At 37.1% G+C, this 27,102-nt stretch overlaps 1 protein-coding gene across 3 annotated transcripts; it reads right to left on the bottom strand.

The window, feature by feature from the left end:
• Positions 1 to 4,351: 4,351 nt before the first annotated feature.
• On the bottom strand, positions 4,352 to 18,600 carry LOC140791087 (probable V-type proton ATPase subunit H). Of its 3 annotated transcripts, none has more exons than XM_073141479.1 (13): positions 18,383 to 18,600; positions 17,905 to 18,215; positions 15,078 to 15,153; positions 13,824 to 13,949; positions 13,218 to 13,320; positions 13,079 to 13,146; positions 12,662 to 12,729; positions 12,460 to 12,577; positions 11,991 to 12,152; positions 10,301 to 10,426; positions 10,083 to 10,208; positions 5,392 to 5,571; positions 4,352 to 5,038 (listed from the first exon to the last, which is right to left on the bottom strand). In XM_073141479.1, exons 3-13 carry the CDS (start codon positions 15,105 to 15,107, stop codon positions 4,790 to 4,792), a joined length of 1,356 nt encoding a protein of 451 aa, XP_072997580.1. In that variant the 5' UTR covers positions 15,108 to 15,153; positions 17,905 to 18,215; positions 18,383 to 18,600; the 3' UTR covers positions 4,352 to 4,789. The 3 variants fall into 3 exon arrangements, with proteins under 3 accessions (XP_072997580.1, XP_072997579.1, XP_072997581.1); XM_073141478.1 differs by having other exon boundaries at positions 17,905 to 18,210; XM_073141480.1 differs by lacking the exon at positions 17,905 to 18,215.
• Between the last annotated feature and the right edge of the window lie 8,502 nt (positions 18,601 to 27,102).

The following is a 27,102-nucleotide window of genomic DNA, read 5'->3' as shown; positions in this document are numbered from 1 at the left end:
AAAAATTAGGCACGATGCGACCGTCCACACTGTGGCCGCCCTCGTGCCCATGCAAGCTGCGCATGCAGCTTGCGTGGTGGGGGTGCCACGCGCCCGTTGCCGCTGCCGCTGCCGCAAGCCCCCTCCACCGCCACCTCTCTCTCTCTCTTTAAATCTCTCTCTATCTATCTATCTCTCTCGGTCTCTCTCTCTCTCCACCCTCTTTCGCACTCCTCATTGCCGATGTCGGCCCGCCACCACCTTCCCGAAGGCTGCGCGCGGTGAGAAGCTCTCTCTCTCTCTCTCTCTCTCTCTCCCCGGCTGGCCAGCAGCGACCGGTGCCCTCCCCGCCGGCCCGGGTCCGCAAGCTCCTCCCTCACCTCCTCTCCTTCTTCTCTTCCTCTTCTCTTCTTCTTCTTCTTCTTCTTCTTCTTCTTTCTTATTTCTTCTTTCTTCTTCTTTCTTATTTCTTTTTCCGTTCTCCTTTCTTTTCCCTAAGCTCCCCTTCTCTCTTCTTCTTCTCCTTCTCCTCCCTTCTTCTTCTTCTTCTTCTTCTTCTTCTTCTTCTCCTCCTTCTTCTTCTTCTTCTTCTCCTCCTCCTCCTTCTTCTTCTTCTTCTCCTCCTCCTCCTTCTTCTTCTTCTTCTCCTCCTCCTCCTTCTTCTTCTTCTTCTCCTCCTCCTCCTTCTTCTTCTTCTTCTCCTCCTCCTCCTTCTTCTTCTTCTCCTCCTCCTCCTTCTTCTTCTTCTTCTCTTCTTCTCCTCCTCCTTCTTCTTCTTCTTCTCCTCCTCCTCCTCCTCCTCCTCCTCCTCCTCCTCCTTCTTCTTCTTCTTCTTCTTCTTCTTCTTCTTCTTCTTCTTCTTCTTCTTCTTCTTCTTCGCTTTCTTCCTTTTTCTTCTTCCTCCTCAGCTTCTACTCATTTCTTTTTCTGCATAGTGCTGGGCTCTAGTGACATTATTTTATTATCTACTCTATTTTATATTTATTTATTTATTTATTTAATTAGGTATTACTTCCTTAATTAATGTAGATAAATTATTTAGACATTAATTATTTTAATAATAATATATATTCTTCAACATGATGATTATTAATTATAATTAGTATAATTAAGGATTAACTAGGTTATAAAATATTATGCATAAATATAGATAATACTTATTTTGATGTAACTATGTATTTATATTTCTATTAGATTAATCGATAGTGTTGTAAATTATAATTATTAGATTTAAGTACTGATATTCATAATATATGCAATTTAAGTAATCTTAACAATTTATTATATACTATCGTGTGTAGAATAAGATACTAGTCTTATTAATTAATTAATTATTTTGCATAATTAAGTAAATACTATATAACTTCTAACTAATCAAAATAGACTAAGAAGTATAAATTTATTATAAATAGATCTTATCTATACTTATATCCCATTTATAATTGTTTAGCTTTTACTTTATAATTATATATTTAGAATATTAAATAAAAAGAAACAAAACTTTCTCTGTATATTATAACTAGCATTTTATAATAATAGTATGTCATAATATTTGAAAATACCTATAATGTGAATCTAATTATGTACAAAGTAAAAGAAGTGATTTTAAACCAAATAAACCTTTATATTCTACTTGAATTAATTTTAATTAGATAAATACTAATTAATATTACTTGAATATTTTCAGATCCCGAACCCCCTTATTTGAGACCCCGTAGACCTTGCTAGCGATGAATGTCACTCGGTTATCTAACGGACGTGAGAGATGCGTGGTTGGTGTCTTCTGATCAGACTGTGAGTAGTCTTATCCCCTAGACGCCTTTCTCAAATTAGGTTATAGTATATATGATGTGCATGCATGTTTTGGCCTCCAGCATGATTATATTATTTTATCTAGAGATGATTACAGTCGAGCATATTTTATCATGCATTTGATTATGCTGATCTAAGATATGAGTACATTGGTGATATATATAGAGATGATTAGAGATGATTCTACTGTTATGATTATATACCGAGTTGATCTGTAGCATGAGTATGCATGTTATAGATTAGTATGAGTATGCATGTGTTGATGATACAGTCAGAGACTACATTGCATCATTTTCTCTTGATTCCTATTCCACATAAATTCCTATTATGCATTGACTTATTATCGTACTGGATATATGCATATGATCTGTCATTTAGAAGGAAAGCATGAAATATGATTGATATGATAGTTCATAGAAAGCGTGAGGATACCCAAGTGGGCGCGAGGGTTAGGACGCGCTTGGTGGATGATTGATCGCTCGACATAGTCGCGATCCTGTTGGCCTTACGTCCGAGGTCGTTAGTCTGTGTGCACAGCAGACATTCGAACACATGCCGTTCGCTAGGGCATATGTGGCGAGTTATCCTCACAAGGTTTCTATCAACTATGTGGGTGCCTGGCCTGGATAGATGTTTATACCCTAGCAGGTGGCGGGGTATGATTATATTTGAGATACTCTTGCGGGTGGCGAAGTATGCTTTGGGCCTTCGGACATGATGTTGAGACCGGGTACCGGGTGTTGATTATGCACAGTGGTCTAGTATGATGATATGATACTGAGATATCGCTGATGATTGTGATGTTGAGAAATGCATATGATTTTATTATCATTTAGTTACCTGATTATCGAGTGATCAATATGCATCATATATGGTTGTATTTGATATCATAGTATGGTCATGGTCAGCATGCATCATTTGTCATATTAGAGAGAGAGTTATGATGATGATATGACTTAGAGATTTATTTATACATTGTCTAGGATTATGTATTTTATCAGTTATGACATATTATCTACTTTTTATTTATATATTATTGAGAATATATTCATATACTCATTCATGACATAATGTTCTTGCTGATTCATATTATCCAGTACATTATTTACTCTCTGTTTGGCATCACTGATTCGGGGTAAGATCTATTCACTCAGCCTTTTGCTCATGACTCTCTTTATTTCTTTTCTAACTCCTTCAGATATGTGGTACGTGATAGCGACTTGAGATATCTTGAGAAGATATTTTAGAGCGATGATGATGTGAGCTATAGATGCGAGATGGTATAGATGATAGTTTATATAGAAATTGAGTTGTACGAGTATTTAATATTTGTACTCTTTTGTATTAGACGATGATTTGTATAATACACGTCGAATCATAGTGTACTCTTGGTTTAGTTGTATTTTGATGGTTTGTTGTGGCCTGTGTGGGTCCAGCTAGACTATATAGTGGTCTAGTGTATATTATTGTAGACCTTGAATATTCTTATGTTAATAGGTTTATTTGGTTATTAGTATGATTTATTTCGTGATGGATTATGTGATCATGGATAGGTTAGCAAGTTTTATTTGATGATGTTATGATTATATGTGCACAGGAGTATTTGTGCGTGACGGGCTCCGCCCGTCTTATCGCGTGCACTGCACGTGCCGTGTGGGCATGTGGGCATACACATGCCTATGCCGGGCGGGGTAGTTACAGGTATAGAATTACATATTAAGGATAATTGGGTAATTTGCAAAAATACGAGACTCGACCAACTCGCAAAAAACCAACCAGATTGCACAGGTCACTGGTTCAACCACCAGGCTTGTCGATTTTTACGGAGTCAATTGCTTATCCAGTCTAATAATAAAACCAAACTGTTTGGTGGTCTATTCACCGGTTTGATCACCCGATCTAGTCTGGTTCTAATAACTAGTAGGAAATCCTATACACCAAGAGGGCGAAATTAAAGCTCCGTCAACCCTCTCACGCACCAAGTGTACACTGGACTAATAAAACTTAAATCTAGGAGCTTGGCACGGCTTATGTTAAGGGAGAAAGATGTCAGCCGGGAGGAGCTTAGAGGCAAGGCCACCACCTTTCTCAGAGGAACTGCAAATAGCGTTAAAATCACCCACAGGCAAGAGGGTAAGAGCTGTTGGAGGGATAGAAGATGCGGGACCAAAGAGAGGCATTATCAGAGTGGCAAGTCACCATAGACCCCCCACCAAGGATCCAGCTTCTATCAGGATTAACATCATGGATGAGAGTGTAAATGAAACTTTCATCAGCTTCCAACATCATGGATGTGAATTTATGCTGCATGTTTTTCATCTATTAATGTTGCAGATGCTACATTCCCGAGTATCCGTAGAAAATCACTAGTCATCAGATAAAAAATTGCGATTGCTTGCTTGTTGAATCCTATGAAATCACGCGAAAGAAAATAAGTGGTAGAAAAAGATGATACAAGAAATAATAGAAGTGAATCAGGCAAAACAAGCATACTGCTCATACAAGTCCTCAGTCAAAAGTTGCCCAAACATCAGGCAACATGTCAATAACATTATTGAAATAACAAAACAAGCAGTAAGATTTATTACATATAGGAAGAAATAGTACATTGTCATACACTAATCTGCGACTCATGGAAAACAAATAACCTCACAGGACGACAATTCTCATAAGTCTTTTCCTTCCCAGTTGTAATCCACAAATACAACTCAGCGGCCAAGGCTTTATTCTTTAGGCTATGGACTTTGATATCATGGCGTTTTTTGGATTCAAGATAAACATAAATACAAGCTTAATACTGCAAAAGACAGACAGACATGGTACAAAGGAAAAGTGGTAAACGAATAACCTCACAGGATGACAATTCTTAAAAGTCCTTTCCTTCCCACTTGTAATCCACGATTACTACTCAATAGCCAAGGCTTTATTTTTTTAGGCTAGTCTTTGATAGCATGGGCATTTTTTGGATCCAAGATGAACATACATACAAGCAACAAGCTTAAGACTGCAAAAGACTGGCATACTTGGTACCAAGGAAAAGTCTCTGGACGCATAGAAGGGCATTCTTTCTCACTTCTGTATTTTCATGATTCATTAGCTTCATGACCCGCTCCTTTGCCTTGAGGTTTGAAACAACAATCCTCCCAGCAGGGTGGTACTGAATGAATTGAGATATGTCATAACAGGCAACGGCCAGTGCTGTTGGGTCGCTCGATGCATCAAGAATTGTCATAAGGACATGCAGAATCTGCAATAAACTTTTCATAAGGCTTGCATATTCAGAGAAATATCTGATGTAAACTAGAAGCTAGTAAATTATATGTGCTTGGGAACCGCAAGTTACTATAGACAAGAAAATCACATAGCAGACTCTTTACTAAGTAGTATACAGCAGTGTTGTGGAAGGTACTCCAGCCACTTAAGATAAAGCTAACAGTTAAATCATCAGTAAAAATGGTTGAAACCACCACGGTTCGCAGATATGCTAGGAGCCTATGCAGCTTGACTCAAATATTCACAAGCATTCGGGGTCCTAGTCATGGTTCTACATTAGCCAGAATGGTCATAATTAAGATAACAGTCAGAGCTGCAGGGCAATACCTGGAAATCATTTTCTTCAAAGTTTGTGATGTTCTCACGCCAGAATCCTGGATCCTTGTGCATGGGGGACCAGTCAAGATGACCCAGAAGTACTTCTTGCTTATATTTCTCAAAGGAGCTTAACCTTTTAATGTTCTCTTTCAGCCCTCCTTCTAGCTGATTCAATGCATCCAACAAATCCTATATATCATCAAAAGAACAATCAGAAACAAATGAGGAGCAGTAAGTCCAACTCTACTTGATTAAAAGAAAAAGCAATAATAATAATAAATAAATAAAGGATATGACAGTTCTTTCATCAGTTTAAAAAAAATAGAAAATTTGAAGTTTGAAAACTAATACCACTTTTTGATTGTTTGAGGTGGCTCAAATCAGATACAGAATGACATGACTGAGACTGACTATATAAAATCTAGCAATATTCAAAAGTATGGCCCAGTATGGCCCCTAATAGAGTTTGTGTCATCTGTATATGGGTTAACATTTCTCCTTAATATTTCTCCCTTCTGACTAGGGGTGTAACTGAGGCGAGCTTGATCGAGCCAGGCTCTGATCAAACTTGAATTGAAATTAATTTCAAGCCTAGATTTGTGATCATGCTTGAATTAAAATAATTTCAATTCGAGCCAATTTCAAGTCAATTTCAAACTTGAGCCTAAACGAGCTCATCAATTAATAATTTTAAGCCTTATTAATTCAAGCCATTTTCGAGCTAAGTTAGTTTAAATTGATTCAAGCTTGAATCAAGATAGAAATAAAGTATAATGTTACGCACTAGATCTGGACCGATCTAAATATGAGAAAATTGTGAAAATTTAGGTAGTGATAACCTCACAAGATAGGATTCTAATAACTTTGGTTTCACATCAATCAAACGTATGGATGAAAAGATATTAATAAAATAATAGAGTAAGGTCAAAATAGGATAGAATCATAGAACAGTAAATAACCGACATTGCGGTAGTCGTCGGAGGGTGGTGGACGGCCATGGGTGGTGGTGGACGGCCATAAAGTAGGGTGGTTGCTGGTGGAGGAAAGTGGCTAGGGTTTGGAAGATAGAAACACTTCTACGGCTATGATCTACTCCTAGAAAGATAAAGCAATCTAACATCTAACGACGACGGTAAAAGATAAATACAAAATTAATAATTTAGCTAAATTTAGATTCAATCCATGATCGATGATTTCTACTCCTATTTTATAAGAGTAAAAATTCTAAAGGATCGGATCCACCTACAAATTATCCGATTTATTTAAAATTCAAAATAATAAGATAAAGCTAACTAACTAACTCAAGTTGACTCACTCGACTCAACCAAACTAACTCGACTCCTTGATCGGATCATAACAATCCACCACGCTTCCAATACCTTGTCCTCAAAGTGACTACCACACAAGTTGGATCTTTTAGTTTACGTTGTGCTCGTAGGCCCATGGGTTTGCATACAGATACGGCTCAGTCCGATGGCGTAGGCCCACCGGTTCATTCCACTAGTCGTCCTCAAGCATGTATTCAGGCTCGAGGTCATGCACATAAGTCTCAAACTAGTTCACACAAAGTGCACTTCATCTCTTTCATAGGATTGCCCTAACCCTAACCCTAGGGTTGAAATTGGATTTCGCCCTAGGGGCGCTGCTATGGGTTGTATAGGCATCGGCAGCGACTGAGCAAGGTTATCGACCGCCGATAGTCAACCTCCAGATGGTCCTTGCAACGGCAGAGCAGCAGCAAACGGTGATTGAAGCCCATTATCAAGCTCAGGCTTGGGTTAAAGCAACAGCTTCCCCAACCCCCGACAGCTACGGTTGGTGGCCGTTGTCCCACTGCCATGGAGCTGAGGTGGCGGCTAGGCCTACAGAAGCCACCTTGACGTGGCCTCTCTCGGTCAATAACGCTACAAGTGTGGCTGTCAGGTTTAACCATGCAGTAGTCTCCAGCGGCTGCGGTGGCCACCATTGGGTGGCAGTTAGCCCGAGGAGGCCAACTGTGGCCGTCGGTGGTTGCTGGAATGCCGAACCCGCGACCACCAGCCGCAACTTTATTGCAGCCTCAATCGTCATTGTTAGCAGTCTTCTGGCCAGTACCGACGCGAACGGTGGCCTGGGCTAGATTGCAAGTGGTTCGAGAAAGGTGGACATGAAGTTCAGCGTTGATAGGGGCTGGATTGCCTATGGTGGAAAGCTAGGATTTTCGGCCCTAGCTCCCACCATGGGTGGGGAAGATGACCCCCGGCCACTAGTGCGGGTGAAGCCGACGTGGCAGGAACGTCTGGGAGGCTCTGCGGCGGTTGGGGAGGCTCCACCGAGGCCAGAAGAGAGGTCAAGGTCGCAGCTTGGGCCAGCTAGTCCCCTCTATCACGGCTTGGATCGTTCACGCCACGAGGGCCAATTTCGGCCATGGCCAAGGGTACTAGTGGTGTAGGTCAATAGAGGGCGCTAATAGTCTCTATCAAGGCCTGAATCAAGTCCTTAAGGGTGGTTTGGATCTCCTTCAATAATTCTCTCAATAAGTCGACGGACTCCATCAAAGCCTTAGCCCACACGACGGGTGCTGAATGGCCAAGGGTGATAGTGGACAGCTCGATTATTTTGATAATCCTACTTCTGATCTTACAGATATGTAAATTAGATGTATCATCATAAAAATACTTCTAAGTTAGCATAGCAACCAAATGATGGGGAAACTGGGCACATAACAGTTCGCATTGGCTACAATGCAGATAAGCTAAAGAGTTAGTAGAGATAGCATTTATGGTTACAAATGTGCTTGCTGTCTTTAAGAAGATTTAGTGCAATGATTTCCAACTTACTCTGGAAGTAGGTGTTCTACATGTATCTACAATTTTTCTCTGAGATGAAAATTGAATCAAAAGATTATGTGCAGAAAATTATATGTCATCAGATCATCAAGTGCAAATTTGCCAATGAAGAACAAATACTTGAAGTCTTGAACTATGAATAGTAAATGGAAGGAAATACAGAGTAAAGAGGGAATAATAGAAGAATATCAGGTTTGACCTGAAAGAACTGAGATAAAAAGGAGGGGATACAGACAGTTCAATTTGGATCTCTTTTTCTTTTACAGGTACATTTGTTGCTTGCAACAAAGTTGCAGGCAGACAATGAAATCAGGAGTAAATAGAAGGAAGTGGAACTGCTCACTTGCTGCATCGACCTACCTATCTGTTAATCCATCTTGAAGTCCCTCCCAAGACCAACAGAGGCACATACACACTGTTTTTTTTTATGCACTTCCCAATCCATGCAACATTCTTTCCCCAAACACATGGTAAGAGATAAGATCAGGTGCATGTGAGCTGTATGTGAAATGGCACAAAGAAGAATTGGTGTTGCACTCCAGCTAGATCATTATATCCATCAATGCAGCCAACCAAGGGGAGCCATTATTCTTTTTGTAAACAAGTCCTCTCACATAAATAAGATAAAGACCATGTTCTTCTTATAAGCCTGGAAACATAGTAGACCTTTCTTAACTAAGGTTCAAAAAATCGAAATCGGGATCAAGATCGGCCTCCCAAAAAAGCGATATGTATCGACCGTATCGACCAAATCGGTTGCTCGGATCATATCAAGCTACTTTTAGTTACATAAGATTCAAAATATTATTTAAAAATACAAAAGAAAATCTCAAATTTAAAAAAATAAGAAAATAATAATTACTAACATATGAAATCTAAAGTTTAAAAAAAGTGATAACTTACTTAGAACTCCTGCAATGAAGGAGAGAGAAAGTGGAAGAAACAAAAAGAAAAAAAAAACTTTGCCATAGTGAAGGAGAGAGAGAAGAAAAATAACTACCATGAAGAAATAAAAGAGAGAAATAAAAAAAAAAAATCACATAGGTCGTCCAAGTTGGATCTGGATCAGTGGAGATTGCTAGAGCTGGATTTGTGCGTCGGAGAAGCAATAGCTATGGTAAGGAGAGAGAAAAATAGAGAAAGACAGAAAGAGAAATAGTGAAAGAGAGAAAGAGAGAAAGAGAGAACAATCGAGAAATAGTGGAAGAGGATTGACCAATCCCAATCAATTAATTGGAATCAGCCGATCCAGATCCGGATCAGACAATCCTTCAAACCATGTTCTCAACTAATATTTTTGGAATTCCTTAAGCTGGGAGCTAATTATCAACTCACCCTTCAATGCCTAAAAACAAGAAAGTGCTATGTTTGTACTAATACACTTATACCCGGTGCTAATATCCAAAATAACTCTCAACATCCTAAAAGTAACGCAAGACATAGTTACAAACTAACCTAATTAGAGCATAATCAAGGTTCAAGTATTGCCTTTAGAATAAGAATTGGATGCTTAAAAAAATAATATATATCGGTCATATCAGTTGTAGCAGTCTTCCATTTCAGCAATACAAATCAGGATCGGCCAATATTTCAATCCATGAGCATGATATCACTAAACATGAAATAAATGCATCATAGAATGCACATTATAGGTTCTCTCATGTAATTTTCTTGCAGAAGACAAAAAGGACAAACTGAATTCTTTGCAATGGATAAAGTGATACAGTTTACCTAGTTAATATTTTGGTGAAAAGATAAAATTCTCTGCTCTATAAGAAAAGCTAAAATTTTATTCATAATCAAATAAGAATAATATTTTCATGCCCCAATTTTAATAACTATATATAAGGTGAAAAGATACCAAAATATCACCTCATCACTCCATGCCTGAACTTTTAAATTTTGGACTATCTGTGGCAATCCGAGATCTATCATTTGAGCCGCAAATGCCCCTTTAGGTAGCATATTTCGGAAGGTCAATACAACAACTCTCACAACCTTCATTCAATATATGCAATACAATAGCAATGTTAAATATCATTAAATTTAGAATATAATGTACAAACAAGAAAATATAAATAAACTCTCACCTTCTCTTTAGTGGATCCTTTTACAACCTCTACAAGTCTTGGCATGACCCTAGTAGTGGCCAAGTAGTCAACTGCAGCATCATAATATGACAAGAGCCAAACACAGAGGCAAGTTTCATACAGAAGCTGCAAACAGAAAAGGAGGGAAAACATGAATATTGAAAGTGTATCAGATAATTTAGGAACTCTATAATTATCATCATATAAAAACATACTAAGTTATGCCTACGTATTTGTGACACCTCAACATTTAAAAAGTTATGGAGCAAGCTTAAAAGAAAAAGCAACTATATAGCTAGGATTCAATTTCTTCCTCAGTCATTGAAGAAACATCTCCATCAGCACTCATGCGGTTCAGGTTTGACTTCCTACTAATCATAAAATGTCAATGTGACTAATATCTAATCATAAGTAACTTCTAGATTGCCATATAACTTCTGTATGTAAATGCTTACTCCAAGAAAATGTGATGTTGTTTCAGTTCAAATTAGAATGAGTGTTCCTAAGCATCAGTGAAAAGTCTTAACTTTCCGAAAATAGAATGCCTTTTTAAATCTTTGAAACCTGAAGGCTGAAACTAAAAGTCCACTAAACACTATTAAGTTAAACATTTTAGACATAACCAAGGGAGTTTGCAAATTAGACCCCAAAATATATTGTTATTCAAGATTCATTCGACCGCCAAGTTGATACTCCAGCCACAAAGCATTGGTACTATGAATCTCATGTGGTGTTCAATTTTCCTTTGGGTGTGTTTGATTGATGAGTAGGGAAAGAAAATTATGAAAGTGAGTAAGTAATCATAATTTAGCAGTGTTTGGTAAAAATTAGAAAAAATGAGTAGTATTACAATTAATAATAGTATACAGTATATAAAAAGAATTCACTTCCCACTCTATTTCTTCATTCAATAAAGTAATGGATTTCTTAAAAATTGTCATTTTTATTCTCTATTTTTCATCAACTAAACACACCCTTTGCAACAAGTGTGGGGGTATTAATGCAGGATTTGTAGGGTGGTGCAAGTTACATAGAATGCAGCCATGATGCAGCGCAATTGATGGAGCCCATTGGGGTCGTGTATCAAGGGAACATTCTAGATACTCAACAATGTAGACTCAACTTGATAAATGATACAATGGTGATATTTGGAATCCCAAAAAACTTGATTAAACTACATGGTTTTAACAAAAGCAAGCCTCATTATTAGAAGAAATCTGCAATGGGAATCATTTAGTTTTAAATGATGTGAAAAAACTTAAATACAGAAAAACAGAATAGATAGACATTTGTTATAGTGGAAAACAAATGAATTATCAGCACCATCCATATGGGATTCTCCCTTTGCTAACAGTACCAACCAAGTCAACATCAAACTACATGAAGATTGGCACAGCAAAAGAACAATAATCTTCAAGCTTAATCCTCATAAGCTACTGCTTTACAATTACAAAAGAAAATTGCCCAACTGTAAGGCATACTGCAGGAAAAAAATTCTTGCTTGTCTGGCTACATTTTACTATGCTGTGAGCTGAAAAAGAGGGCTAACTACTAATAAATATAGGCATAAGAAAGAAGTAGCATGATTTACAAATATGAGAAGTTAATCACTTATTTCGACCTACATATTAATATCATTAACATATAGGAATGTGAAAAAACCAAGCTTCATAAGGAACTAAATTCTCACCTGAATGGATTGCTGGGTGGATGCAGGGGATATTAATGGAATTAGCAATTTTACACCATCTGCTTGGACAAACGAAGATCTAACAGATAGTTCTCTTAGCAAAGTGGCCAGACAATTTATAGCTGTTGGGACGGAACGATTCGGATGAGATGGATTTTTCAACTGCAAAATAATGTGATTTTGTTAAAAGGAGAACAAAATTCATATCTTCATTTAACTGCAAATTTGACAGTTGCTAACAATATTGTTGAAAGCTCTCCATCCATATTGTTGTCAACTTTACCAACAATATTCACACTGCTGATTGCGTATCACGTAAAAGCATAAACAAGAACAAAAAATCAGCAAAGGTATAAACTACAAGTCTACAAATTAGTTCATACATTTGAAACATTTAGTTGTCTATGGCTACAACCATGGAAAAGTAAGAATCAGTTTGTATATCAACTTGCATCCTGAAAATTCGAACCTGCGAACATAGCCACTCGACGAGGCCTTTTAGCACATCATCAATGCTTGTAGACTTGCTCTTTGAATATGAAGATTCTCCATTCGGAGTCATACCATTCTGAACATTAGGCCGCACACTATAAGCATCAAGCAGTACAGGTCAGATATTCTGTTAATCAAGTATATCTGGCATATCAATTTGTCCAGAGATTAAGAAGCACCTCACTATCAGAGACAAAATTTTACAGCTTTTTTCTTGTATGAACCAGTTGCCTTTCCAAAGCAATCTGAAAATGGGTATTTTACTGTCAATCACTCGAAATAAATGGCAAGATATATCTGACTACACTGAATTACCATGCAACAAAATAGTAAGCTTGGATGAAGTCATGAAGTGTAGAAATGCTAAATGAACTCATAAATAACCATAACCATTTATGGGATACTAGATGCTAGATCATTAAAATGGCGTCAGAAGGAGGTGATCAGATTATTCAAGAAATATGAATAAGAGTGTAAAAAATATGTTATAATGGCTCAAAAGTATAAGAAATAAATATCTTTCCTATGACCAAGCTATGCAACAACCTACTTTAAAAATGATAACACAAGGAAGCAAAAGGAATAAAAGCTTAACTTAAGAAAGGCTCATAAGTATCTTCACCCAAAGATTTGTCATGAAAGATTCTAGCCCGTTTGGGATTTGCTGCAAAAGAGACATATTCAAGTTTGTTTGTAATACATTACTTGTAATCAACTTTCTGTACCATTTCTAACCTGTCAGAAATTCATCAATAAGTGCGAGCACATATTCTACTGTTTCCTCCTTAGAAATGTCCCGTAAGATGTTCACAAAAACCCGAACGTAAGCTGGCCCATCCTGTAATATATGAACTTAAAGTAACCACCATATCCAAGTGTCTGATAATGGCATGGATTTATGCAACTCAAAAGCACAATTTACATATCAATATGCTCAAAATCTAAATAAACTAACTTTGCTACTCTAACTTGGACAATAACAAATTCTAATCATTTTGCAGATCAATGGTTAACCTTCTCAACTTGTAATAGTTCCATGCACAGAAAATATGAATTCACAAGATGGTCTACAGTCTAGATAGTGGAGAATAAACAATTTAAGAAGCATTTACATTATAGAATTTCATGTAGTAGATCAGAACCAGCTATGATAAATTAAAGTATGAGCTTACAATAAATTAAGCTATTGATAATTTCATACTTCAGAAAGTAAAAAATAATTGCAGAGTTGCAATAACATGGGGGAGTTACAAAAATCCATAGAAAATAACAAATCTGATATAGCGCGGAAAATTGACATCTTTTTTCAGAAATCACGATGCAAATAATTAACCAACTCACATCATCAAGCAAAGCAGCTCTCTGGCTTTCAGTTCTGTTGTCATAGCGCCTTAACAGCTGGAGACATGTTCCAGTGATGAGCTTAGTTGACATATAAGTCTCCCATGGTATGTCGCGCTTGAGGACCTAGAAACATGTACAATAAGGCATTAAAACCAAAGATAATAATTACCATTAGCAGAAGTTGACCCGACACGGTAACCTAACATTTTAAAGGGTCTGGGTTTAGTTTAATCGAGTTTGGGTCATAAATGGGTCAACTTGTCTATTCCGATTATTAAACAAGTTGTATTTGTATTTATTATCTCAACCTATTTAACATATTTATGACTTGACCAGCCAACCCATTTACGACCTAACTAACTTGTTTATACGTCGAAAAAATTTATTTATAATCTGAAATTCTGAATAACTTATATAAATTTCAAAAACTTGTGCCACCCGTTATAAATAGACTCGTATAACCCATTTAATGGACAGGTCATATTCGTATAAAAACTCTGACCCATTTAACAAATGAATTGTGTTTGTGTTAATAATATCACGACCCAACCCGACTACCACCCCTAGATATAATATGTTTCATTAATTATACTCCAAAACTTCTAGCTACCTTCATCAAGTAGAACAAGGGAACTAAGCATATGAAAATGATGCACCCTAATTTGATTAAAAATTAGATTAACGCCTTCTAGGCGCCATATATCATAATTCTTTTTCATGATGCTATCTCGAACTAGTAACTCTTTTTGATACTTTAGCCCTAGGACAGGAGTAATGGACGGTCCTACGCACAAACAACAGCAGCACCGGCTCTACATCTATATTCTTTTAACTCTTCTAGCTTTTTGTTTTTTAATTTTGTCATTTGCTTGAATTTCATATGACATTACTAATTACATAGTTGTGATTTAGTTTAACATATGAAACAATATATTGGAAATTTATTTAGCTTTAAGACCCACTCTAGGTTCATTGCGTACCCAATCCACAGGTTTCGATGAAACCTCTTGGTTGCCATGTACATGCATGCACTTTTTAGAAAGATTCCATAGATGAACTACAAGCATGTCCAATAAAGGTCACAAGTATGCTTGCCATCACCTACTAACTACTATAATATTTCAAAATCAAACATTTGATGATGCCAAAATTCTACCTTAAATCGATAATCACAAAATAAGATGCAAGATAAAAAGAACTAGGCATTACAACCAAATAAAACAATAACAACAATTTGATTAAATCACCAACCTGTTCCGTTGTGAGCTCGGCGCGATCCATCAAGGTCAAACCCTTCGACTCCCTTCAAAATCAAACACCTTGAGATCTACAAACCATCAAATAACCCACTCAAAGTTCGATTTTACAGCACACAAGCATCAAGAAGATGATAGCCCAACAAAAAACAGAATCCAAAAACAATATCCAAACAAAGATAGAAATAAACAAAAAAGAGTACGATCTTTCTCGATCAAGTGCCCGACTCAAATTAAGGTTCACTGTGTTATGAACCAGATTTCGACCAATCTGGATGTAAAAAAATTATGATATTTTTGTGGAAGATAGTCTCTAAAGCTAGGATTCTAATGGTTTTAGTTTCACGTAAATTCAAGGTCTGGATGAAAAGTTAAAAATAAAATAAAGAAAGGTTAAAATGGGATAAAATAGTAATTATCTCACGTTGCAGCAATTCTCGGAGGGGTGGTGGTGGATGGCCATAGAGTAGGGTGGCTCGTGGAGGAAATTGGTGGCTAGAATTTGAAAGTTTGGGAGGTTCTACGGCTACGATCTACTCTTACGAAGATAGGAACGATCTAACGGCTGAAATAAAAGATAAAGATGAGATAATAAAATAACTAAACTCAATGATCAATTCCACGATAATAATCAACTCAGGACCACTCCTATTTATAGGAGTAAAATCCTAGCGAATCAGATTCACATATGGATTATTCGCTTTATTCAAAATTTAAAGTAACAAGATGAATCTAACTAACTCAACTTGACTTGACTTGACTCAACTAACTTGATTGACTTAATCCATGTGGTCGGATCGTATCATATTACTTACTAGGGATTCAGGAAACCACAAAAGCTGGAATTGTGAAATGAAAGAGATCTATCAAGGAGAAGGAGAAAATTTTAATATGGATATTGCTCAACCTATATCCGGTTCCATATTTTTGCTCTGAGTACGGATTTAAATATGGATATTGAACAGATAGAAATATTTAAGACCATATCCAAACTAAAAGAATATGGATATAGATTGGATAAGGATCGGATCTTAAATGGCTACGAATACGAATTGAATACAAATCAGATCTTACCATGATATGAATATGAACTAGATCATTCAACAATGTAGGCATCAGATAAGGATGCATTCATTAGTGAGACAATTTGGATTTGGTTTGAATAAAAGTTTCATCTTTGTTATAATTTCCAGATTCCATCAAGTTTGTAAGCCAAATTTTTCAATAAACAAGTTTATAGTCAAATTCGGTCCCTAATCATGTCATTGAATCAAGGGTTGAACCTTATCAGTCAACATTGATAATAGACATGATCAAGATGACTGAATTCAAAGCTCATTGGAAACATCAAGATCATAGGTAGGGGTGGAAACGGTTAGTATAAAAATATTCTAGTGCTCAACCCACATCTAAATCTATATTTTTGCTCCAAATATGGATTCAAATACAGATATTGGACGGATAGCAAAATTTAAAAAACCATACCCTAACTAAAGGAATACGAATATATTTTTGGATACGTCGGATACTAAATAGATACGAATACAAATTGAATCTTAATCGGATACAAATACAAAATGAACCTATTATTACCATCTATATATAAGAGAAAAAACTCACAAAATCAACTAATCAATTCATGTTAGTAACTATGTCCTTTTATAAGCTGCCATCCTTTTCCTCCTTGGATGCCTTCTGTCTCCACAAGTGCAGTTTAAATGACTAAATATCAGGAAAAAATAGTAAATTCTCCTTAATTAACATCATTATCCTTATTCTCAATTTGATATTTAATTAGCAATTATCATTGCTCTGTAAAAAACCTAAACTGTTCTTGGGTCATTTACACCAAAAACCAAAATTACTTTTAATTTTGCCGGCACACTTTTTATTATCTACAGAATATGTACAATGCTTTGATTAGATTTGCAAAGTACACTTATGAACAAATGCCTAACTTGGTTTACAAAGAGTCGACCAGGATTAAAGTAGAATGGCATGTGCTAGCTCACATATGGCTTTTAAAAGGAGAAAATAATAAAGACTCCACCTAAAAATAGAACCAGGGATTTGCTTTAAGGATGTGGTGAGAGAATGGGCACTTAATAAGAAGGCCAAGCAAATTGATGAGGGAATCAAGAAAGAATTGGCAGGAAAGAAGAAAGAAATCACCAATCGAATGTGGCATAAACCTTTTCAACAGTAAGCTGAGTCAACCAAAGCCAATTCATTCTCTACTAGATTTTCTTCCTTTGCTCCATTAGATTCTGTTAATGGAGATCAACTGCATTTGTACCTCATAAAAATGCAAACAAGCAGCAAACGCAAGCCACCTTGATGTTTAGAATTATTTCTATCAAATGAAATGCAAACTGCAGTGGATGGAATTAGCATGACAGACTGAAAAATAGCAAGACTTGGTCTATATGGGTTAATTAGAACGACCTGTCGGAGTAGTCGGATCGTCAAACTGTCGGCGTCTTGAAGAGTCTTAAAGGCGGTCGGAATCATTGGGGAGTGTGAGGGAAAGAGATGGGGATGGGTTTTGATTGTGGCGGATGGCGGTCGATGATGGTGAATAGAGATTGGGGCTCCCCCTTCACCGATAATTAAAAAAAAAAAAAAACGAACGCGCCGTGGACAAGCTCTCAAAATTCAAACCCTCAAAACGCATACCCTAAAAACGAAAAAAAAAAAAAAATCGCAACCTACCTCAGAAAGAGGATAGACCAGCACCTTCTTGTACTAATAACTCAAGATTCTCAAGCGATGATAAGAAGAAAATGCGATCTCTTCGTATCTACCAAAACTACAATACATACCTATCAAGAAACGAGTAGATCCACGAGAACTTTGGTCGATGTCAACTATTGAAGAAGATCCAGACCACGACGGCCGGAGTCGAGGGAGACTACGGATCAACGACGAGAGTTGATGTAGGATCGTGGAGGAAAGAGTCGACGAGGGCTCGAGGTGGAGTGCCGTGCCAACGTGCCGGCGTGCTTCTCAACAACGGCGTGCCGATGTGCCGATGTGCCGATGTGCGTATGTGCGGAGGTGGAGTCTTCTTTGGTAACGCTTCTTTGCTTCTCAAGTTAAAATCAATCTCTTCCCAGATTTAAATCCCTCTTTCCTCCACCCAAAAGAAAATTCCAATTTAGAAATCATCAATTATCAAAGAAAAATCAACCAAGAAAAATAAGAAAAAAAACAGATCAAGGACAGAAACAAAAAGATCAAATATTCTTTTGAGAAAAATGGAAAATAAGATATGGCTATCCGGGAGAAGAAGAAGAAGACCTTTTTGGAGGCGGGGGGTGAAGAGGGAGAGTCGCCGGAGAAAGATAGAGGCGGCAACCGGCGAGTGAAGAGAGATAGTCGTCGGAGAGATGGAGGTGATCCAATCAAGGAAAGGGAGCGAATTTAATTAGTTAAGATATGAGAGAGGAGAGGGAAGGGAATGACATGGGAAATAACGGTGTACGTCTCTCACCAGACATCCATGAAACTGTGTGGTGATCCAATCGGGCTCGTTCACGTGATTCACGGCTTTCATGATCTCCTCAGCCACAGCTAGATACGAAGGGGCGGACCGTTCTGGCGGTCGTGGATATCTTTGGTTGGTTGAGAAGGACCAGTAACGATACCGGGGAATACAAATTTTATGCTAAATTATATTTTTCAACCCTTTGGGATAACCAATAGTTATTCATAAATTAGAAATCATCTAAATATATTTTACAATCAAATACTTATTTGTACATATTTTGGTCAAACCATATATAAAGTAATTCACCTAGTTATGCACTGTTAGATATAGGTTAAGTGGAGTCAAATCGAGTCAAGTCAAGTTAATTAGTTAATTTTATCTTATTTTTTAATTTTAAATTAGTTAGATAATTCGTATGTCGATCCGATCCGCTAGGGATTTTCACTCCTATAAATAGGAGTGGACATGTGTTGATAATTATCATTAAATAAATATGAGTTCAGCCAAGTTATTATTTTAATTCTTATTTTTACCATAGTCGTTAGATCGCATTTATTTTTCTAGTATTAGATCACAGCCGTAGAAGCACTCCGATCTTCCAAACCCTAGCCATCTTCCTCCACTAGTAGCAACCATACCTTACGGCCATCCACCACCCTTTAATGACCACCACAACGTCGGATATTTACTATTATGTCCTACTTCGACCTTGATATACTATTTTAACCATAACTTTTCATTCGTGATTGACTTCATTCCAAAGTCATTAGATCTAAGACTTTCGAGATTACTACCCCTCAAAATTTTAAGATCATCCTACAGACGGATCATTCAAAATCTGGTATGTAACAATTGGTATCAAAGTCGACATTCTTTACACAATGATTACCACGTGATCCAAGATGAACAAAGGAGCGACCATGGAGGACTAGGAACTTATCTCCGTTCCTGTTGGAGTTTTTGCAGCGCCCCTTCCGCCACTAGCAACTATTGATGACGAGCCGCCAGCATGGGCAAAAGCATTTTTTAAAGAATTTTTGGCCGAGTTGAAAGAGATTCAAACTGTCCTCAAGAACTCAATCTAGGCCTTGACAAATGTCCTACTGGCCGCCTCCCACCGACCTACACCGCTAGCCCCACCGACCACAACGAAATCCGGCCAGCCATGACTAGAAAACTGCACTTGTGAGGGAGGTGGAGGGGAGCCCCAACCACGACTCATCTGGCCATGGTGGAGGCCCCATCCACTACAAACCCAGAACATCGTCGACGCGATGCTAGAGCAGCCGGTTGCGACAATCCCGATGTCATCTTCCCCACCTGCGGTGGGAGCTAGGGTCAACCCTAGCTTCCCACTGACGGTGATCCAGCCACTCCTGGCCCCGCCGCCATGTTCGGTATCCTCCACGAGACCCCCGCACCCGAGCCTAGGCCATCATTCGCATTGGCACCAATAGAAAAACCGCCAGCAATGGTGGTTTATGCTGCAGCAAACCCGCGGTTGGTGGCCGCATGTTCGGCACTCCCACGACCACCGGCGGGCTTCCTATAATAACCCAATAACCCAAGCCCCAAAAAAAAAAAAAAAAAAAGCGCCTTTGCATGGCACAATAGCTCGTGCCATGCAGTGGCAGCAGAGATGGGTGCCACGCGCCCTAAGCGCCGGCCCGGCCAACCTGGCCAAGCCAACTGGCGCGGTGGGCCCCTACCGCCGCCGCCGCCGTAGCCCCCCTCCCCACCGCTTCTCTCTTTCTCTCTCTTTCTCTCTCTCTCTCGGATTCATTTTCATCTCCCTCTCTTTCTCTCTCTTTCTCTCTCAAACACCCCTTCTCTCTCACTCTACCCGCTGCCGCCGCCACCTCCACTAACACTAGTGAGCTTCCCTCTCTCTTTCTCTCTTTCTCTCTTTCTCTCTTTATCTCTCTCTCTCTCTCTACCTCTCTCTCTATCTCTCTTTCTCTCTTTGTCGGCTTTCTCTCGGACCGCCGAAAGATTGAGCCATCGGCGAGAGGCCAGCCGCTGAGTGGCCACCAGCGGCCGCACCCCTCCCCCATGGCCCAATCTTCTTCTTCTTCTTCTTCTTCTTTCTTCTTCTTCTTCTTCTTCTTCTTCTTCTTCTTCTTCTTCTCTTTCTTCTTCCTCTCCCCCTCCTTCTTCCCTTCTCTCCCAAGCTGCACCCTGCAAGGGATGCTGGGCTCGGCCCAGCGCCTTGCTGTGCATGGTGCTGAGCCCAGCACTATATATAATTATATTTATATATATATATATATGCATAATTAATTTAGCTTAGTTAATTTAATGTATTTAGGTTATACAAATTAAATATAATTATATCATAGTTAGTAAATAATTCTAATTATACCATGTTTAGCAAAACACCTGCAATATAAATTACTATTATTATCCTAGGTAGGTAATAGTAATTATTAGGGTTATGTACGTATATTCTTACGTAATTATTTGTAGTAATTTAATTCTTATTTTCTTAATTATCAAGGAGAATAATAGGTAGATAATTATATTTTAAATACACTATTAGATAACATAATTATGGTTAATAAATAATAAAACAATTATATAAATGAAGAGTACATAATTACAACAAGAAACCATCTTTTTGTCGAGTTAATTTTAATTAATAGAAAGACTGACATATTTGTTATAAATAATTTCAGCTCCCGACCCCCCTGTTCAAGACCCCGTGGACTTAGCTATTGAGGTTTGATCGTTATCGTAGCAACATGAACAAGTGGTTGTTTGGTATTTGTAGTGGTGGTGAGTAGTCTTATCCCTTAGACGTTTTTCTCAAATTAGGTTATATTATATATTTATGCACATGTATGTTTTGGCCTCCAGCATGATTATATGATTTTATCTAGAGATGATTATAGTCGAGCATATTTTATCATGCATTCGATTATGCTGATTTGGAATATGAGTACATTAGTGATATATATAGAGATGATTCTACTGTTATGATTGTTTACCGAGTTGATCTGTAGCATGAGTATGCATGTAATAGATTAGCATGAGTATGCATGTGTTGACGATACAGTTGGAGACTACATTGCATTATTTTCTCTTGATTCCTATTCCACTTAAATTCTTGTTATACATTGACTCGTTATCGTACTGGATATATGTATGTGATCTGACATTTAGAAGGAAAGCATGAAATGTGATTAATATGATAGTTGATAGAAAGCATGAGGATACCCGAGTAGGCGCTAGGGTTAGGGGTGCCTGGAGTGATGATTATGGTTGCTGATATGCGATATCTCGTGGCCCATGTCCGATGTCAGTTGAGTCTGTGTGCACAGACAATCGAACACATGTAGTTCGCTAGGGCATATGTGGCGAGTTATCCTCACGAGATTTCTATCAACTATGTGTGGTGCCCGGTTTGGTTGGATGTTGATACCCTTAGCGGATGACAGGGTATGGTTATATTTGAGATACTCCTTGCCGATGGCAGAGTATGCTCGGAGCTTTCGGGCATGATGTTGAGACCGGGTACCGGGTGTTGACTGTGCATAGTGGTCTAGTATGATAATATTATACCGGGATGTCGGTGATGATCGTGATGTTAAGAAATGCATATGATTTCATTATTATCTGACATACCTGATTATCGAGTGGTCAATATACATCATATATGATTACATTTGATATCATAGCATTGTCATGGACGGCATGCATCATATATCATATTTGAGAGAGAGTTATGATGATCATATGACGTGGTGACCTATTTATTCATTGTCGATGATTATGTATTCTTATCAGTTATTATTGAGGACACATTCATTTACTCATTCATGACATGATACTCTTTCTAATTCATATTATCTAGTACTTGATTTACTTTCTGTTTGGCATCACTGATTCGGGGTAAGGTCTATTCACTGAGCTTTTAGCTCATGACTCTCTTTGTTTTCTCCTTTCCCAAAAACCCAAGTGAACGAGATGAGTAGGATTCTCCCTTAGAGGTCTTATCGGTGAGTGAGAAGTAGAGTGTGATTAGTGTTATATGCCAGATAAGTTATCTTATCTAATGTATCAGTAGACCTTCTCCAAAGTGTATCTGTATCCTTGTCTTATATTTTAGCATGTGACTTTGTACTTGTATAATTATGCATATATCTCTGTTGTGTATATGTACTTATGAAAAGCTCTTGATGATGTGCTGTGGCCTATGTGGGGCCCAGGTAGGGTTATATGTATGATGTTGACAGTTAGACTTGAGTTATTCTCGGTCTAGATATTGTGGATAAATTTATGATGTTGCTACATGTTTATTTGATTATTAGTATCCAACCAAATGGTCAGGTGCTACGCACGTGCCGTATGGGCTCGTGCCATGCACGTGTTTAGGGTTTGGGTGTTACACTTCCTCAAGTCAATTACCAGCCAGTGGTGGCTGTTGCAATCGCTAGCGATCGTCGACCACCATAGCGGGAAGCTACCCCTATGTTGGGGTAGCTACGCCACAGCTTCCCACAACCGTCGTTCCCATGTAGTGGGGCCAAGCCACTTCCGCAACCGCCTAGGGTCGGTGGACCCGCCGATGACGAGCCATGGTCACTAGTACACTAGCTCGAGTTCGGCCTTCCACCGCCGCTCGTCGTCATTCCACTTCTATGAGGACCAGCTATGGGCCAATTGTCGGTGACCCACGACCGAACCTAGCTACCACCGCCCCCCATGCAACTTGTGGCGGCGCCCCTAGGCTAAATTCCAAATTCAAACCTAGATTTAGGGTTATATTATTTGCATGAAGATGATGAAGTGCATGAATTTCGAAGCAGGCTAGATTTTTGCGAGCCGGTTCGACCACCTCGTGCAAACCAATTTGGGACCTATTAACATGACCCGAGTATGAGTACGAGCCCGATGATGAATTATGGAATGACTTGGTGGGCACACACTATCAAACTTAGCCAAACCTGTGTGTAGCCTATTGGCGACATGAGCCGGACTCGTGGGCCCATGTCCTACATGACCGACCTCGACCACGATGATAGACCACATTTTGGGATCCAAGCTCAGACCGTCAAGCTTGATTTCCTAAATTTCTCTAGAAAAGACCCACTAGAATGGACCTATTTAGCGGAGTAGTTTTTCACGATGATCCTTCTCTTTAACCTACAATATTTGATTTATAATGATCTTCCTATTAATTATTTTTCGTATCCAAACTATTTATTTCTTAATTCACATAGTTCTAATCCAATCATAATCAATTCAATCACTATTGCTACTAGAATATCCACTACGATCTTTATTTAATGATATTCAAATGCAATGACTTTCTAATAAATTCCAAGTAATACAATTATCTAATTAATAACTCGACAACATAAAACTCCATTTATAATACCAATCCATATCTAATAACGATTAACATATACTCAATAACATCAACCTAGCATCATATAACTACTAAAGTTCTAAGAATTCACTAATCCATCATACTTGATAATTAAGAATGCATAAATATAATTTAGATACATCCATAAAGTACCATCCAAGAACTAATAAGCTACTGAAATCAATCTCCCAAACTATTCATGCTATTATGATCTAATCTACTAATAAAACAACTAAAACCAATTTATTCATATGGATCACAGGACGTCCAAGAATAATAATTATCAACCTTAATAACATATCTTCTCTTTTACTTTAAATCAATTCATATCCTCAATTTTCTAATTCATTAAAAATAAAAAAAATTCACAAACTATAATAGAATTATCAATGCTATAATCATCATCTCCCAATCAGATATCTTTATCTCAAAAATTAAATACCAATTTGTAAGTCATCACAATTATTAAGATCAATCTTCTCATTCAAAAAGCTCGCTCAATAACTTCTAGTAATAATTTAACACGTAAGTCAAATGTTATATAAATGCCAATATAGTCACTTTCTATACATCACTTTCTATTGTCTAACAATATAATAAACATCCATCAATACACTATATAGAAAAATCATAGTCCTCCATATTTTTTTCATTACCGTCCTATGAAGCAATTAGTTCAACTTCTAAATTATCTATCGATCATAATGCAAAGTCATATCTGCCATATACTCTATATATAATTCAATATAAATACATCTCTAGTTGTATCATCAAGGCAATATCATAACACTGAATTTAATATCCACGTCTCTATTTTTGATTCAATAGCCTATGCACTTGCCTTTAGGGGATCGAAGTTGGATCTCATTTCTAATAAATAAATCACCTAAACATGATAATTCCTCAAAGTTTCAACTTAATATTCTATTACATCCTCCGAACAAAGCCCACTGCATATACTAAATAATTTAATCTTATAGCACTGGTCAAAATTATTCTACGTCATCAGTACTACATAATAATCATAAATGAATATAAATCAACATATTTTCGACTCAAATCCAATATCATCAAAAACACACAATCAACATGATATAACATTCTTATCCTCTAAAATGATGCCAAACTAAATCGGTAAAGCATTTTTCACTGTCATACAAGATATACTAATAATGCTACCACCTTAGCAAATTACTATCACCCTATATAGTTCATCTCATTCACATTCTCTCTATCTAATCATATTCACATAATTAGCAACTTCTAAACTAAACCTACCTTCATGTCATTCAAAAATATATATATTAAGTCTCAGCTACTGAAATCATTCATAATTTAATAACTATATCTATATCATATTTTCTATGCTCATTACCATATTTGGTAATCATCAACTTAAAATTTTAAAAGAGACGTTAATCCTCTAACAGTACTATTAGACAAACATATCCCTATTAAATCATTCATCTTGTCGATATAGTTAAAATTTTATACCTACTAACACAAGTATCTTGCAAACATAATTTATCATACAAGTTATCCAAAAAATTCTTTTCTATATACAATCAACAATCATCTATATCACATCACATAATTTCTTTTCCACTATACAAAATCATCATATGTCTTATTCATCCATCCATAATTAATAATTATAATTCATATCTCCACATGTTTACAAATTTCTACACTTTATCATATCATATGAACACGTCTACATCTTCAATATTATGCTCCACAGGTTATAACATCTCAATATCAATAACATCACTGCATGATTTAGTAATATTTCTTCCTATTCATTAGTCGCTCAGTTAAATTCTCAATATACCAATATCTCAAACTATTTCTATCAATATCATCAAGTATCAAAACTTAATAATCTCAAAATTATAACTTAGACATCTATCTTAATAAATTAATATCAAACTCATCGAGAACGACTACTAGCGTAACCTTAAACAAAATCGACAACTAGTTTACTTGATGGTTTGCTCGATCATCCTTATACCTAGGCTCTAATATCACCTAAATTGTAACACCCCCGTGTGGCACGGACACGTGCACGCCATGCGCCCATACGGCATGCGCGACGCGCACGATAGGTCGGGCGAGGCCTGTCACGCACAGATATACCATTATGCTTATATAATCATGACATCATCAAATAAAATATGTTAATATATTCATGCTCAGATAATCCATCACCAAATATATCATATTATTAACCAAATAAATCTGTTAACATATGAATATCCAAGTCCACAATAATATACACTAGACCACTACATAACTGGTAGGACCCAACAGAGGCCAGGACAAGTCATCAAGATATAACTAAAATAATTTTTATATAAGTACACTATAATCTGACATGTATTATATAAATCATCGTATGATACAATAAAGTACAAATATAACAAACAACGATACAACTCAACCTCTATACAAAATATTATCTATACCGTCTCGCACCTATAGCTCACCTTATCATTCTAAAATATTTTCTCAAGATATCTTAAGTCGCTATCACGTACCACATATCTAAGAGGGTTAGAAAAAAATAAAGCGAGTAATGAGCAAAAAGCTTAGTGAATAAATCTTACCTCGAATTAGTAATGTCAAACAAAGAATAAATTATATATTAGATAATATGAATCACATATATGAGCATCATGTCATGAATGAGTATATGACTGTATCCTCAATAATATATCAAAATAAAATGTAGATAGCATGTCATAACTAATAAAAGTATATAATCCTCGATAATGAATAAACAAATCTCCATATCATACTATCATCATAACTCTCTGTCTCAAATATGACACATGATGCATGCCGACCATGACTATGCTATGATATCAAATACAATCATATATGATATATATTGACCACTCGATAATTAGGTAATTAGATGATAATAAAACCATATACATTTTTCAACATCTTAGTCATTAATGTCATCTCTAAAGAATTTTAGTGCAATTTACATACTTATTCATAGTTAATAACCAAATATAAATTCTTACATAAACTTATTCAATGTGATCATTATATTTACAACCGAACAATAAAATGTGAGTAAAGTTATAGATATACCTAATTCACATTTAGGAGGTGTGCATCAAGTTATCTTAAACGATTTTTTGCAAGAAC

This window comes from Typha latifolia, chromosome 6 (assembly GCF_019914945.1).
Source record: "Typha latifolia isolate L0001 chromosome 6, TyphaL0001v2, whole genome shotgun sequence".
NCBI classification, from domain to species: Eukaryota; Viridiplantae; Streptophyta; class Magnoliopsida; order Poales; family Typhaceae; genus Typha; species Typha latifolia.
This window is presented reverse-complemented; position numbering and strand designations above follow the sequence as displayed.